The following is a 17,689-nucleotide window of genomic DNA, read 5'->3' as shown; positions in this document are numbered from 1 at the left end:
TCTAAATAACTTTGTTGTCTCTTGGCACTTGTCTGACTCATGGTATTTGGCCGTCTCTTGGCACTTGGCAGTTTCCTAGCACTTGCTGTGTGGACTGTTGTCTTCTTAACGAAAATTGCGGAACTGTACTCCTAGAGTAATTGCAGGAAATGCTGAAACTGTCGGACTTTGGTGCCTGTTTGCAGTTGGATCAGCATCAGCATCAATACTAGGTGGAAGCAAAATAATCCATGGTTGAAAGCACTGTCTGTGGTGACTGGCAACACTAGTCACGGATGAATAAGACATGCTGATGGACGTGGCGCAGAAGCAGAGTGTAGTCTCAATTAGCAATCGCCATCTGGATGCTGCAATTCAACAAGCTTTCCTTTGTAAGCTACACCTTATTGGTGATTTCTTTGATTTGGAAAAGGCCTACAATACTACATGGAGGCATAAAATTTTGTCGCAGCTCCATTAGTGGAGATTCCTTGGACGTCTACTGATCTTCATATGCTCCTTTCTCTCGGACAGATATTTTAGATACAAGGTTGTGAATGTTCTGTCTGATAGTTTTAAGCAGGAGAATAGTGTACCTAAAGGGAGTGTATTAAGTGTCGGGGTTTCGCCATTGCAATCAACAGTATTGGGTCCACAGTGCACCGTCCGGTACTATGTTCCTTGTTTGTGGATGAATTTTCCATCTTCTGTGCATCCTCCAGCCTTGCCACACCTACACGGCAATTGCAGTTAGTGACGGTTCACCTGCTTGCGGATTGGCTGCTTCCATAGAACCCGCTTGCTGATTGGCTTCTGTCTACTGTGGCCATGAAACTCCAGTGCCGATTGTCTGTTGTATCACTACACTGTAAACCACTCTTGATTTCACTTTTCAAAGTTCACGAGTCCTTGTTTATTATGGTTATGTACAATACTCCTCACCTGGGGCACTGCATGTAGTGGTTCGCCTACTTTGTTTCTTTGTTGATTGTTTGTTGTCCCCAGTGTCGACGTGCTGGCTGAAAACATAGGGGTTGGATGTGCAACTACTGTCTACTGTAAATGATGTAGCCGAGAGATGCACAGTTGCATTTCACAGTCTTTTACTATCACTTTTCACAACCCCCGATAATAGTTATTTGGTCAGTGCACTATTGTTATAACTTCCCATAAGCCTCATTAATAGTTAGCAGGCGATCATCCACATACTACTACAATAGTTTCCTGTTGAACGTCAACGAGTAGTAAAAACATAACCACACAATTCAGTTCTTTCGGAATAATCAGGTATGAATGGAACAGACACATTCAGTCTATGTCTGAGTTTCAGCTGAGGAACCTGTGTTGGTTAGAACAACAACAATGCTTCAACTTAACTGTGGAATAAGTGTTAAACAATTAGGCCGTGTGTAAAGCAGTGACAGTGTCTGTTCCGTACGTACCTTTCTATTCTTCAAGAACTGTGAACTTTGTGGTTAGGTTTTTACTGCTCGTAGATGTTCAGTGGTAAACTATTGTAGCAGTATGTGAATGTTCGCCTTCAAACTATTAATGAGGCTTATGGGAAGTTATAACAATAGTGCACTGGCCAAATAACTGTGTATTATCGAGGGGTTGTGAAAAGTGGCAGTAAAAGACTGTGAAATGCTACTGTGCATCTGTCGGCTAGGGTGAACCGCTACAAGTTGACGATTATGTGGTTGGAGGAATGGTCTTGTAGTGTAGGTTTTAAATTCTCTATGGGGAAAACAGTTTGTGTTGATTTTAATCGTTCCTGCTGTCTGTTTAATTTACCCATTTTAAAATTGGGGACACCTTTCTCACTTTTAAGGAAAAGATGAAATATCTGGGTCTTGGTTTTGATGGGAAGCTGACACGGTTGTCACACTTTAAAGATCTGAAACTGAAATGTCTCAAAGCCTTAAATATCCTTAAATTTGCCAATCATAGGTCTTGGGGAGCTGATAGGGCACGTCTGCTCTAACTTTATAAAGCCTTTGTGCGACCCCAGCTTGAATATGGTTGCCAGATTAATGGGTCAGCAAGGCCCTTCATACCTTAAAACGCTGGATGCTGTTCACCCCGAGGGTATTAGGCTGTCAACAGGAGCCGATTGCACGAGCCCTGTTGTTAGTTTGTTTGCGGAGGCTGGTGAGCCTGCTCTGTCTATTCGACATCTTCTTCTTGTGGTATGCCAAGCATATCAGGCATTCAGAATGAGATTTTCACTCTGCAGCGGAGTGTGCGCTGATATGAAACTTCCTGGCAGATTAAAACTGTGTACCGGACCGAGACTCGAACTTGGGACCTTTGCCTTTCTGGGTTCGGCACACAGTTTTAATCTGCCAGGAAATTTCATATCAGCGCACACTCCATTGCAGAGTGAAAATCTCATTCTGGAAACATCATCCAGGCTGTGGCTAAGCCATGTCTCCGCAATATCATTTCTTTCAGGAGTGCTAGTTCTGCAAGGTTCGCAGGAGAGCTTCTGTAAAGTTTGGAAGGTACGAGACGAGGTACTGGCAGAAGCAAAGCTGTGAGGACGGGGCGTGAGTCGTGCTTGGGTAGCTCAGTCGGTAGAGCACTTGCCCGCGAAAGGCAAAGGTCCCGAGTTCGAGTCTCGGTCCGGAATACAGTTTTAATCTGCCAGGAAGTTTCATATCAGGCATTCTCTGTTTCTACATCGCTTGCACCCAGCTATGTTGTTCAGCCACCACTGGAACGGCTGTTCGATCATCGGCCACAAGCAACATGGCCATTTGGGATATGTGCAAGGGGAGCTTTTGAGTTGTTTAGGTGAGGGGCATGGTCCAAAGCCGCGGGTGGAGTAGGGCACCCTCCTGGCTACTACCAAGGCTTAGATTGCTTTTTGAACTGACTGCTTGCAAGAAGTGTTGTACCCCAGACTATGTTTTTAAAATTATATTTAATGAGATTTCACGGAGCCACCCCGATTTTATTACTGTCTATACAGATGGTTCTAAGCGGGGAGATTTTTTCAGCTTTTCTGTCATGGTCCCTGACCTTGTTCTCAGGATATGGCTCAAAGAGCAGTTTTTAGTTTATTACATGGAACTATTTGTTATCCTCAGGGAAATGGAGCCGGATGAGACAGCGTCACTGCAAAAAATTTATCATCTGCTCCGATTCTCAAAGTACCCGTCTTGCTATTCAACAGATGTATGCAGCAGATAAGATGGTGCATCAGGTGGAAGACACTCTCCTTCTCTTGCAAAGACAAAACAAGGAAATAATTTTTTGCTGGGTTCCAGGATACACAAAGATTCAGGGATACAAACTCTCTGATGCAGCTGCTGAGGCGGCTTGCTCCCTTCCTCCTCCTGCTCGCTGTCCAGTCCCTCTGCGGCCTGTCACTTCATTTGTGACCAGGAAGGCCATATGTTTGTAGGAGTTTCAGTGGCTGGAAGTGAGGAATAATAAATTATATTTCATAAGAACTTCATTGCGACTGTGAATTACCTACTCATGCCCACGACGGTGTGAAGAAGTAATCCTCACTCAGCCTAGAGTGGGACATTGCCCATTGTCATATGGTTTCCTCTTACATCGGGAGGGGCCCCCAGTGTGTCAGAGATGTGGGACACAGCTGTCAGTGGGTCTCCCACAGGATCTTCCCTCTAAACTGATAACAAGGCGAGTGTTGTTCCTGTCTTAAGATTTTGTGTGGTGTCCGGAATTCTTCCCAAAATAATGGGTGTGCAATCTTAAAGTGTCACACAGTGGCTGGGTCATGTATTATTGTCGTCATCCAGCCATGGTTATCTGTCTCTTTTTTAACAGCCTTTTAACAGGTATTTATCTTAGATTTTATTTAGTTATTCCGCTGTGTCTCGTTGGGATTTTATTGTGGGCTTTTCTGAAGCTCACCTTCTTGCGGTTGCTTTACAATTCTTCTGGTGAGATGGAACATAGTTTTCTAGTTTATTGATCCTTTTCCGTAGATTTTCACACTCTTCTTCAGTATATCATTAGTGCAAGGGTGCTGATGACCTTGCTATTTAGTAACCTCTGCCATAAATCATCATCATCATCACTGGATGCAGCTGCTTGGAACTGAGAAGGTGACAGGCGAGTGGTTGTGCCTGTGTGATTGTGGCCTCTCGTGGTATTGCTGTGTACCTCTTACCATTTACACAGTGGTATTCTTTTAGGCTATATGTAGACGAAAAGAATAAATAACATCTTAATTTATTTCTGAAAACAGGTATCTTTTCAATGCACCTAATTCTGAATGATAAGTTATTGTATAAAGCGAAGGGATCTTTGTCGGTCAGTTTGAACTGTTTCCTATGTGGATAATAATTATCCGTGTTTCTGGAATCGTAATCATATATGTCTGTATTTAACTGCACTGTTATATTTGCTTTCAAGTGCATAATTGTTGCAAATATATATAGGGAAGGGACAGTCATGATATTAAGTTCTGTGAATTTATTTCTGCAGGATTGCCTTAGGGTCACAGTTACAAGGCCTCCAACAGCCTTCTCCTATAAAGCTTCACTAACTTATGTGTATTCGTATGTGCTGTTTTTTCCCATACTATAATGAAGTATAAGTGCAGGTATACTGGACAATAGTAAATTGTTCACAGTGTATCTGTGTTCACAATCCTAGACATCTTTCTCATTAAGAATGTGGTAGAGCTTAGTTTTGCGCATACTTTGCTGAATGGTCATCACATGTCCAGTGTTTACCAATAATGACACCCAATAATTTGTAAGTCCTTACTTCCGTAAGAGCTGAATTGTCTAGTTCAATGCAGATATTGTTTGTTTTTGCAGTTTTATTTGTTTGTAGTTGTATATATGTTGTCTTATTTGCATTGTTGTTTTCACCAAAAAATTTATAAGCCTCTCTCAGAGTTGCGGACACACTTGATTCCATTTGTTCGACTGAGTCATATTTTACTATGAGTGGAGTGTCATCTGCAAACATTACTACATTGTCACTTTGAAATGTTGTAACTACTTGGAAACGGTGTTGCTAGTATTGTGGTTATGTTGTTGATATGGGTACCAAGATTTGAGTGTGTTTGTGATTTTTTTTACTTTTTGGGACACTTTTGTAAAGATCAATTGGGCTGTTTCCTTTTCTTGCACGTGTGATTTGAGGTCAAGTTTACTAACATTGTTTTTCATAGCACCTAAAACTTGAAGTATGTTGATAATAAAACTAATTGTTAATTGTGGTTTATCACATGGAACTATAGTGTTGCCACATTGCCTGTCAGTGGCACCAGGAGCCTGCTGCTAATATGGGCAGATTGTATATTTTGTCCCCCCCCCCCTCCCCCTCCCATTTACAGCTAGTGGCTGTTAGATCAGCAATATCTGATAATGACAGCACATGCTCTTCACACAGTTGCAAGTGAACTGGCATTTTGTTATGATGCATTGGTAGACAGTCCATGTATACCGTTGAGACCTCTCTCCAATTGAAGAAATTAGTTACTAAGGCATGAAGTGTCAACTAACAAGTAATTCTAATCAGACAGTAATCATACTATGACTATATGCATTGCTTTTTTAGGCGTAAAGATTTAAAGAGGCAGCATAGGTACATGAAATGTGTCGAAAGATGATATGTCATGAAGGTTACTCATACACCTGAATATGGAAAAAAAAGAGGGCAACCCTTTGTTTGACCAATCTTTGCTATACAAATTCCACCCAGAATGAAAAGTTTCATTGTCATGTGTACATGCTTGGAACTCTTTTGCATGTTTAATACGATATGGATATTATGATGGGAACTACTATTGGAACCTCACCACAAGTGCAGTATTAATTTGATATGATGAGGTATGATTTCCTGCAGCTGTATGTTACTTCTAGGAATATATATTTTATCTGTTATATTTAACTGAGAAGGCAGTTGGCTCTAAGCGATAAAGAGTATCATTCACATCAGCACTGAAAGGAATCCATTAAATTTTAGTTACAGATAAATCACAAAGAGCTGAAGGCCATAAATTCAGGTAAATACACGGGGATTACAAGTGTGAACAATTTAAATTGGAACAGTCACATAGATAAAGTGGGGAGGATGAACTAAAAACCACATTTTATTAGCAGTACACTTAGAAGATTCAACAGATCTACCACTGTGTATGCTGTGCTCGTCTATCCTCTTCTGGAGTATTGCTGCACGGTATGGAATCCTTACCAGGTAGAATTAAACAGTGGTATCGTTACCAGGTATAATTGACAGAGGACATAAAAAACATTCGAAGAAGGGCAGATTGTTTTGTATTATCACAAAATAGGGGAGTAGTGTGACGGATGTGATACGCAAGTTAGTGAGCAATCATTAAAACAAATGAATCTTATGGTGCGGTAGTGCTTTTCACAAAATTTCAGCAGTCCGCCGCTCGTGGTCTCGCGGTAGCGTTCTCGCTTCCCGAGCACGGGGTCCCGGGTTCGATTCCCGGCGGGGTCAGGGATTTTCACCTGCCTCGAGATGACTGGGTGTTTGTGTTGTCCTCATCATTTCATCATCATCCAGGAAAGTGGCGAAATTGGACTGAGCAAAGATTGGATAATTGTACGGGCGCTGATAACCACGCAGTTGAGCGCCCCACAAACCAAACATCATCAACAAAATTTCAGTCACCAGGTTTTCTGCCTTGAACGCAAAAATATTTTGTTGACACCCACCTACAGAGGGAGAAATAATTATCTTAATAAAATACGAGAAAACAGAGCTCGTACAGAAAGATTTAAATATTCAGTTTTTCCAAGCGCTGTTCGAGAGTTGAATGGTAGACAGCGAAACTGAAGTTGTTTCGTCTGCCAAACACTAAAGTGGGAATTGCAGAGTAGTTGTATGGACTTAGATATGAGTATAAATGGGTCTGTGAAATTATGCAAGTGTGAGGTGTGAAGTGTGTCGAGTAGCCCAAAGATTCCCCACATGCATCTCACATGCTGTTCTCTATTACCTGAGTAGTGCAGTGGGCACGAAGCAGTAAGCAATATTGTACTGTTCCCCACCCACATAGTATGAGTTCAGAAATCCACACTTTGGCAAACTTTTTTTCTGATGGTACTCTCTGCGCTCTACTGGTCCGTGGATGTTGAATGGAAATGCGAGCAACACTGGGTGTGCATCACAAAGTGTGATATTACAACTAATGTTCTCAGTGTGGATGGTTGGTCTATGGAGTCAACATTGCTCTGTGATTCTTTACTAACAATATTGTTGTTGACAGGGAAGCGAGATGATTATAGCAAAGTGCAGAATAAATGGGGCTGTATTTCCACTTGATGATGCACTGTGATTCAGATTCTGTAAATGTGTATGAATGCTGATAATACACACAAACAAATGAGAGATAACAGTGATACTTGTAAATGTCTGGAGTCTGACACTTCACGTAATTACCTAGGAGTAACAATATGAAGTTATAAGCAAGGAAACAGATTCATGAAAGCAATACAGTGAAGTCAAGTGGGAAACACATATTTTTCTTCCTATGATATCTGAAGATAAATTTATGTTGTGTTACCATATTTACCCAAGTATAAGATGACCCTTTTTTTCAAGAGCGTTCTTAAGAAAAAATTATTTTTAGCATATTCTGACTCATCAAAATTACGAACTGTTTTATTGACATTAATTATCTGACTAAAAAGTTAGCATTATACCTATTCTAAATTTATTCCATTTATTGATTTTCTACATTTTGATAATACGGAGGGAAATAAAATAAATGAAAAGAAATAGTTAACATTAATTTTTGGACTGTTTTCTTTTCTACATTTTTCGCTTACTAACCTTGTTGTCTATGGTATCACTATCCTTATAGCAGAGCTCTTCATATCTTCATTGTGATAAGTGTGACTGTTTCTTTCAAGTGTGTTGCAATTTCTGAGGTTGTGGTTACTGTTGTGAGACCTGAGAACACAGCTGATTTTATCTGAATACATATTGGATTTCGCTTCTATACTGATGTGAGAATGTTACAGTGTCTCTTGCTTTCAGACATATTGTCTGCCACCACTCTCTCATTGGCTATGTAGGACCAGCAGCTGACACACCCCTTTTCGTTCCCGTCCTGTTTTGGTGAGCATAGACAACATTGCAGCGTGAAACGCTGAAGCATACCACTGTCCCCAATCTAGACATTTATCATCTCCTGCGAAAATGAATAATATTGTTGGGTATTTGTCCAATTTTAAAGTCATTTCAATTCCAACCACAAATGGATTCAGGGAGACTGCCGTTTAAATGTTTTAGAACTTAAAAATAAACTGAATAACACATTATAGATTCCCATTATTGGCAAAATGACATAATTTGCTGGCTGCTCACCACTCACCCACTTCTCAGCCAAGATGGTACCACTGTTCCCCCTTCAACCTTCCCATAGTGCTGCGCTTGAGCAACTGTGAAACATGGACTGCAATATTTTCTAGTGTGCAAGTCATATGTAACAACAGCAACTAACACACAAATAAAAGATTGCAATCAAGATTCAGTCCAGTTCTCGAACTTCATTTGTCTTGCCATCTACATATGTCTGTTGGCGCTATCTCCACAACGGTTCTTGGCGCTGTAATTAATTCTCATGACAACAATTACAGTTTAATGTGATTTGTTTTGTTTTGTTAGACATTGAATATTGAATTAATTTTCTTTTTTGTTTCATCTTAATGCTGATTAAAAGCTGGTTATATTTTTATCTGGTATTCAAATAAGTGAACAGTGACTGAATTTCTCATTTGCAACCCATGTAGTAAATCATTACAGTCTCTTGTAATCAAATAAAACAGTGATCAGAGTTCAGGATCAAGTACTCTTTTTCTGAAGCACAATATTTCTTCTTTTGAATGCCCTTAAAAAACAGCATTTTGTAATGTTTGTACACACTATCCATATACCAGAAGAACTTTTATTACAAATATGTTAAAATACAACTATAATTTGTAAGTTGATAGAATATAATGCTATTTCCTGCTGTATTTCACTCAATTGTCAGATTTTAATCAGAAAAATAGATTGTTGTAGTGGCTGGTTCATAGTTTCTCATGTATTCATTGCACTAGCGCCGTGCCAGTCATATGTCAAGTGATTGTTCAAGCAACGTCAATATTGTATTGATCATTTAGGCATATCAGAAAATCGTGAGTCTGTCTGAAATTGAGTATCATTTGTCCAGCCCACCCTTCCAGATTCTCCAAAATAAATGTGCACCTGACCCCAATAGCCAAAGTTTTATCTGAAATGTAAAGATGGCCCCCATATATTGTATTAAACAATGTAAAAATGTTAAAATCGGCAGCAGTAGCTTAATCTGTGAATATAAGATGACTGTATTTTTTGAATGGCGAATTTGGGAAAAAATCTCGTCTTATAATTGGGTAAATACGGTATGTGTGAAGAATACTTCCCATGATTATTTTCTCATAGGGTGTAATTTTGTTGAAGAATAATATTAATGCCATAACCTTTTTCTTTTGGTGAACTTCCTTGCTTATGTATTCGGTTGTATGTAGAAAACCCGTCGTTTAGTAAGTGTATTAGCTATTGTATGTTTGTTCCTGCTTTATAAGCACAAAGTGAACTTTTCCAGTGTAGTGTACCATGAACTGTTCTGATCATTGTGTGTTGATGTTTGCTTTGAGGGCCACACAATTTGTAGTCAGGAGCATTTTGGTAGACTGTTGGACCTATTCTGTTATGATGATCTGCAGTGCCTCAAAATGAAGCTTATACTACAGCAGGATGTATTTTTCTATGGAATACTGTATGGTTTTTGTAGCAGATAAATAATTGGCTAAAGTGAGCAACGATCCATATTACTTATACATTCACCTGTTTGTGCATACTTCCACAGTCATTGTTTAAGTGTATAGCACTGAATGTGAGTTCTGATCATGACCCCCCTTAGCTATTTTGTGATGGAGTATTGCAGTTAAATTGGTCCATGTTTGTTTATATTTTGTGTAATAAGTGTATGAGGATTAATTGCCGTATTGTTTGGAAAAATATTGGTAACAGCATTTATACTTTTAATCCCAGGTCAATTATGGAACAGGATTCACAATGTTCATATTCTTTTTGAATAAGCCGGCCGCGGTGATTTAGCGGTTCTGGCGCTGCAGTCCGGAACCGCGGGACTGCTACGGTTGCAGGTTCGAATCCTGCCTCGGGCATGGGTGTGTGTGATGTCCTTAGGTTAGTTAGGTTTAAGTAGTTCTAAGTTCTAGAGGACTTATGACCTAAGATGTTGAGTCCCATAGTGCTCAGTGCCATTTGAAGCATTTCTTTTTGAATAGGCCACAGAAGGGAAAACCCTATGTGCTGAATCTGGTGCCATGCATCATTGCTGTTGCTCAACGAACTGAAGAATCTGTACTGGAAACACTCGCCTTAGCAATGCCAAAGATATTCAAGCCTCTGGGGAATTTCACCACAGATAATGATATTAAGGTAAGATTTTACCACTGATATTGTTTAATTCTGTTCAGCAAACTGCTTTGTAATTAATATTTCATTGTTTTACTTTCCCATTCAATTTTTGTTCAAACAGAACCTTCTGAAGGCATTTCTACACAACTTGTCATCCAACTCTGCAGTTGTCCGCCGAACAGCAGCTGCCAGTATACTGGCGCTGTGTGTATATTGCAGAAAGCCACATGTCTTCCTCTCATATACTTTGAATATTTTGATGGGTAAGTGTTTATTTGTATTAGCCTAATAGCGACAGTATGAACAGAACTCAGTTGATTTATGTCATTGTAATAAAGAGTTGAAATTTGTGTACTAGAGGTTTCCTTTGAATTATGATATTTTTGTTGTTGTTGTTGTTGTTGTTGTTGTTATTGTTGTGGTCTTCAGTCCCGAGACTGGTTTGATGCAGCTCTCCATGCTACTCTATCCTGTGCAAGCTTCTTCATCTCCCAGTACCTACTGCAACCTGCATCCTTCTGAATCTGCTTAGGGTATTCATCTCTTGGTCTCCATCTACGATTTTTACCCTCCACGCTGCCCTCCAATACTAAATTGGTGATCCCTTGATGCCTCAGAACATGTCCTACCAACCGATCCCTTCTTCTGGTCAAGTTGTGCCACAAACTTCTCTTCTCCCCAATCCTATTCAATACTTCCTCATTAGTTATGTGATCTACCCATCTAATCTTCAGCATTCTTCTGTAGCACCACATTTCAAAACCTTCTATTCACTTCTTGTCCAAACTATTTATCGTCCATGTTTCACTTCCATACATGGCTACACTCCATACAAATACTTTCAGAAATAACTTCCTGACACTTAAATAATCTATACTCGATGTTAACAAATTTCTCTTCTTCAGAAACGCTTTCCTTGCCATTGTCAGTCTACATTTTATATCCTCTCTACTTCAACCATCATCAGTTATTTTGCTCCCCAAATAGCAAAACTCCTTTACTACTTTAAGTATTTCATTTCTTAATCTAATACCCTCAGCATCACCCGACTTAATTCAGCTACATTCCATTATCCTCGTTTTGCTTTTGTTGATGTTCATCTTATATCCTCCTTTCAAGACACTGTCGATTCCATTCAACTGCTCTTCCAAGTCCTTTGCTGTCTCTGATAGAGTTACAATGTCATCGGCGAACCTCAAAGTTTTTTTTCCTTCTCCATGGATTTTAATACCTACTCCGAATTTTTCTTTTGTTTCCTTCACTGCTTGCTCAATAGACAGATTGAATAACATTGGGGAGAGACTACAACCCTGTCTCACTCCCTTCCCAAACACTGCTTCCCTTTTATGTCCCTCGACTCTTATAACTGTCATCTGGTTTCTGTACAAATTGTAAACAGCCTTTCGCTCCCTGTATTTTATCCCTGCCACCTTCAGAATTTGAAAGAGAGTATTCCAGTCAAATGATATTCTTAAGGAGTCATAATTATATCTTCAACTGCAGCCTGTTCCCTGGTCTGTCTGTTTGTTTTTGTATCTCTTCTAGTAATTTCCAGTATGTGTATCTTCATTGTATGATGAATGACAGTCAATTATTTAATGATATTCACATTAAAAATCCTTTTCTCACTGCCGCAAGTCAAACCTGGTAATAAATTCAGATATCATTTATTTACTTATTTGTTGGTTCTCTGAATCTTGTTCATACAAGACATGAGCATGGTGATGTACAAAAGGTAATTTATGATATTGGTCAGATGTAGTTTAATTTGATGGTTGATGACATGAGACGACATAATAGTAACTTACAAAAAATGAAGCTAATATGATTTTACATTAGAAGTACAGGTGCTTGCATTAATATTTATTACAGTGTCATTGTTGCTAATTTGTAATACAATTAGCATGGAAATTTTGTGAGCTAATGTTTTATTAAATGAGAATCAGTTAGTGCACAACTATGACTATACACATATGAATGCTTGACAACCACAGAGTAACAGTAACAAAAAGGAATAAAAAGAAAGCAGTCAATTTATGTATCTCGGCATGTCCTCTTAAATTGACATTGACAAACAAAACCTTATGAAGTTCAACTGTACAGTCATTCCTTCATTTATTTCACAAGACCACAGTTTCTTACACGTTTCATGTCTTGCGTAAGTTAGGAGTTTTCTAAAATCATCAGCTAACATTTCTTTCAGAAGGCAGATGTTCAATATTAATAACACCTGATTGAAAATGCCTTCTTGTAAAGTGATATTTTATACCTATGTGCATGGTTCCAGACTTTGTCACTAGGTTCTTAGCCAACTGAATTTCTCCTTTATTACTATATATACTGAATTGTGAATTGTGTTTTATTCATCTCATGACGTACATTTGCAATCCATTTGGTTTGCGTACAGGAGACATGTCAAAAATTTGTAAAACAGTTACAATGATTTTTACATTAATAAATAATAGCACTTTAATAAATAATAACACTATAAGGATATTTCTTGGAATGTGTAACACATTGTATCCAGCTCAAATTTTGTTCGTCCCACGTGAATTCATCCACTGAGTAATAACACTTCAGTCTCAGTACCTGAACTCATAAACAAGACATTTTAGAAATCAAACTTAAGGAAAAATCTGTTGTAAGTCCAGCTCAAATATCTGAATGCTTCAATGAGAACTTCATAAATGTAGAAAAATCTGATTTAGACATAGCAAATTATGAGCAGAAAGTAAACGGTTTTGGGTTAAAAGGCAATACCAGAGTTTGTCTCAAAATATTCAACACGGTCTCAGCAAAATTTGTTGAAAATGTCATACTCTCCTTAAAAGACAAAAACTCTGCTGGCTGGGATGGGATACCCACCAAAATAATTAAAAATGTTTACAACGTAATAGCTCATCCTCTCTATCTCATAATAAACAAATCCTTTGAAGAAGGTTACTTCCCTGATCTCTTGAAATACATGGAAGTAAAACCATTGTTTAAAAAAGGGTCAAAAGATGATATGGGGAAATTATCGTCTCATCTCTATACTCCCTGTCATATCAAAAATATTTGAAAAAATTGCTGCTTACAGATACAGAGCTTCATCACACAGAATGATATCATTTCACATAACCAATTTGGCTTCCAACAAGGCAAAAACACAGTAGATGTGATAAATAAGTTTATTGAAAAAATTGCTTTATCACTAGATAGGAAATCTAAGGTCACAGGAATATTCTGTGATCTTACAAAAGCATACTCTGTAAACCATGCACTGATGCTTTTCAAACTTAACAGGTATGGAATAAGGTGTGTTGTATTGAAATGGTTTGAATCATATCTCTTGGAGAGAAAACAAAGGGTAGTAATCACATCAAATGGAGCAGATCACTTCTCCGAGTGGAAAACTGTGTGACAGGTTGTTCCTCAAGGCTCAATCCTTGGACTCATTTTATTCCTGTTCTATGCAAATCACTTGGCTCTCAATATAAATACTCATTTAACTTTGTTTGCAGATGATACTTCTGCCCTAATTGAAAATGAAAATTCTGACAGTATACCACAGAGTGTCATGAATACGTTAAGTAACCTGGAAACATGGTCCAGTCAAAATGGCTTAAGGCGAAACACTTCAAAAATCCACATGATGAATTTTAAAACCAAACATTCAAAAACTGAAGAAATCTGTGTCACTCACAACAATCAAAAAATGGAAGAACTTGACTCAGTCAGGTTCCTGGGAATAAACTTGGACAGAACTTAAAGTTGGAATTCTCATATAGAATACCTAGCAAATAAATTAAACAGACTTGCATTTGCAATGGAAATTTTAGCCTGCACCACTGATGTTGCCACCAGGAAAATAGCATATTATAGCTACTTTGAAGCTACTTTGAATTGGTTATTCGATATGGAATAATTTTTTATGGGAACTCTGGAAATGTTACACAAATTTTAAAGTTGCAAAAAAGAATCATTCGCAAAATGTGCTCTGCACAGGCGAGGGCATCATGTCGACCATTATTTTAAAGACCTAAAAATATTAACTGTCCCCTCTTTGAGGTGGTTCTTTTTCTAAGCAGCAGAGCTGATCTATTTAAAAAAATTAATTTTGAACACTCATATGACACAAGACATAAAGACAACTTTATGCTCACCTCTCATTGCTTAAAAATGCGTGCTCAGACTCCTCAGTATATAGCTATGAAAATTCACAGCACAATAAAAGGGTGTGGCATAATGAATATGAAGATAAATATTTAAAAAAGCAAGTTACATGATTTTCTAATTGAATGATGCTACTACTCTGTGGAAGATTTCATGAAGGACAAAGTGATACTTTTAGCTGGATCCCTAAAATGGAATAAAAATTTCTGATAGTTATAGTAGATGTAAATTCTGTAAGTTTGACTAATTGCAAGTAAGTAAATGCTCCACAAAGTATTATTGTAAGTGTGACAAAATATTAAATAATCAAATTGTAACCTTGACATGTCTCCTGTACATCAGACATATGTTCTGAAATTGTGTACGTTATGAGATTAATAAACCACATTTCACATTTCATATAGCTTCCTTTTAAGTGAACGTAAATTCATCTGCATCAACTTGTTCCATTTTAATTTATTACAAATTTTCATTCCCATGTATTGAGGTCCCTGGGCATATAGTCTGAGGCGGTGGGTGGGGAGCATGAAATTTTCTTTATTTCTAGTATAATGTGAATGGACAAAATGGTTTCTCTCAAGTAATTCATGTCTGGCGTACAAAAATGTAATAATCTCATGTATGTATAAGGATGGCAAAGTTAATATTTTAAGTTTTCTAAATAGTGTTGACATGGTTCTTTGTGATTTGCAGTGCACATATTTTGTATGATTTTTTTCTGTATTTTTAGTATCCACACTATGTTTGTCGAGTTACCCAAAAAAACAATAACATACCTAATAATGGATTCAAAGTAGCTTGTATATGCTACATTTCGTGTGTCCATGTCAGTTGAAGTCGATAATACACTACTGCCCATCAAAATTGCTACACCATGAAGATGACGTGCAACAGACGCGAAATTTAACTGGCAGGAAGAAGATGCTGTGATATGCAAATGATTAGCTTTTCAGAGCATTCACATGAGTTTTGCACTGGTGGCGACACCTACAACATGCTGACATGAGGAAAGTTCCCAACCAATTCCTCATACACAAACAGCAGTTGACCAGCGTTGCCTGGTGAAACGTTGTTGTGATGCCTCGTGTAAGGAGGAGAAATGCATACCATCACGTTTCCGACTTTGATAAAGGTCGGATGGTTGCCTATCGCCATTGTGATTTATCATATCGTGACATTGCTGCTCGCGTTGGTTGAGATCCAATGACTGTTAGCAGAATATGGAATCTGTGGGTTCAGGAGGGTAATACGGAACGCCGTCTCAACGGCCTCGTATCACTAGCAGTCGAGATGACAAGCATCTTATCCGCATGGCTGTAACAGATCGTGCAGCCACGTCTCGATTCCTGAGTCAGCAGATGGGGACGTTTGCAAGACAACAACCATCTGCACGAACAGGTCGACGACGTTTGCAGCAGCATGGACTATCAGCTCAGAGACCATAGCTGTGGTTACCCTTGATGCTGCATCACAGACAGGAGCGCCTGCGATGGTGTACTCAATGACAAACCTGGGTGCACGAATGGCAAAATGTCATTTTTTCAGATGAATCCCGATTCTGGTTACAGCATCATGATGGTCGCATCCGTGTTTGACGACATCTCTGTGAACGCACATTGGAAGCGTGTATTCGTCATCGCCATACTGGCGTATTATCCGGCATGATGGTATGGGGTTCCATTGGTTACACGTCTCGGTCACCTCCTGTTCGCATTGACGGCGCTTTGAACAGTGGACATTACATTTCAGATGTGTTACGACCCGTGGCTCTACCTTTCATTCGATCCCTGCGAAACCCTACATTTCAGCAGGATAATGCACGACTGCATATTTCAGGTCCTGTATGGGCCTTTCTGGATACAGAAAATGTTCAACTGCTGCCCTGGCCAGGACATTCTCCAGATCTCTCACCAATTGAAAACGTCTGGTCAGTGGTGGCCGAGCAACTGGCTTGTCACAATACGCCCGTCACTACTCTTGATGAACTGTGGTATCGTGTTGAAGCTGCATGGGCAGCTGTACCTGTACACGCCATCCAAGCTCTGTTTGACTCAATGCGCAGGTGTATCAAGGTCGTTATTATGGCCAGAGACGGTTGTTCTGGGTACTGATTTCTCAGGATCTATGCACCCAAATTGCGTGAAAATGTAATCACATGTCAGTTCTAGTATAATATATTTGTCCAATGAATACCCGTTTATCATCTGCATTTCTTCATGGTGTAGCAATTGTAATGGCCAGTAGTGTATTTGCATTGCAAATGCAAAGCTGCTCAGTTTGTTTGCCAGGTATTCAATGCATACCTGCCAGCTCAAATTTTTATCTACACTTAAACCTAAGAATTTGACTGAGTCAACTTCTTCTATACCTTGTTTGTTGTGTACAATCTTAATCTGCTCACATTTTGACTGTTTGGTTTTGAACTGCATCACATGAGTCTTAGATATGTTTAGATTCAACCCATTTAGCTGAAACCAAGTTTCTAAGGTACTGAGGGTACTGATCACAGATTTGGGATTTTTTTTTCCGAATCCTGATCTTCAACTAAGAGAGAAGTATTAGTATACTTTAAGTGACGTGGCAATGTTATGTAGTTCTACCTCAGACATAAGCTGTGTTAGTGAACACACTTCTCCCAATAAGAGATCAGTTTGTTAATACAGTGACTATAGTGTTTGACTTTGGTTATGGAGCCACAACCTCCCTCTCCTTACACTGCTTCATCACTATCAAAGTGAAGTCCTGGAACGTTTTCTTTAAGTTTTTGAACCAGATGAAAATTGGATGAGGCCAAATGGAACTGTATGGAGAATGATCAATGACAGTGAACACAAGGCATAGGATTGCTGCAGAATTCACAGCACTCGTGTGTGGTCTAGCATTCTCTTGCTAAAAGAGAGCGTGCTTCATGTGTGGATGAACTCTTCGAATTTGGAACTCTATTACAGCGTGCTGTTTCTCATGCACTGTAATAGTTATGTTACTCATCACCACGTTATACGCTACACGTTGGAGCCCTCTTGTGACAGAAGGCTACAAATTTGTAAACATGAAGAATAAAGATGTAGAATGTTAATGACATTCATTTTATTTAAAAAGCTTTAAGAGCTTTCACATAAAA

At 38.8% G+C, this 17,689-nt stretch overlaps 1 protein-coding gene across 1 annotated transcript in view; it reads left to right on the top strand.

Annotated features, from left to right (window-relative positions):
* Nucleotides 1-17,689, top strand: part of LOC126175120 (huntingtin) — a 539,564-nt gene that overhangs the window by 31,427 nt on the left and 490,448 nt on the right. The window contains exons 4-5 of the mRNA XM_049921673.1: nt 10,281-10,434; nt 10,535-10,676. Coding sequence (XP_049777630.1) covers nt 10,281-10,434; nt 10,535-10,676 — 296 coding nt within the window. The remainder of the gene's footprint in view (nt 1-10,280; nt 10,435-10,534; nt 10,677-17,689) is intronic.

The sequence above is a fragment of the Schistocerca cancellata genome, chromosome 3, assembly GCF_023864275.1.
Source record: "Schistocerca cancellata isolate TAMUIC-IGC-003103 chromosome 3, iqSchCanc2.1, whole genome shotgun sequence".
Taxonomy (NCBI): Eukaryota; Metazoa; Arthropoda; class Insecta; order Orthoptera; family Acrididae; genus Schistocerca; species Schistocerca cancellata.
This window is presented reverse-complemented; position numbering and strand designations above follow the sequence as displayed.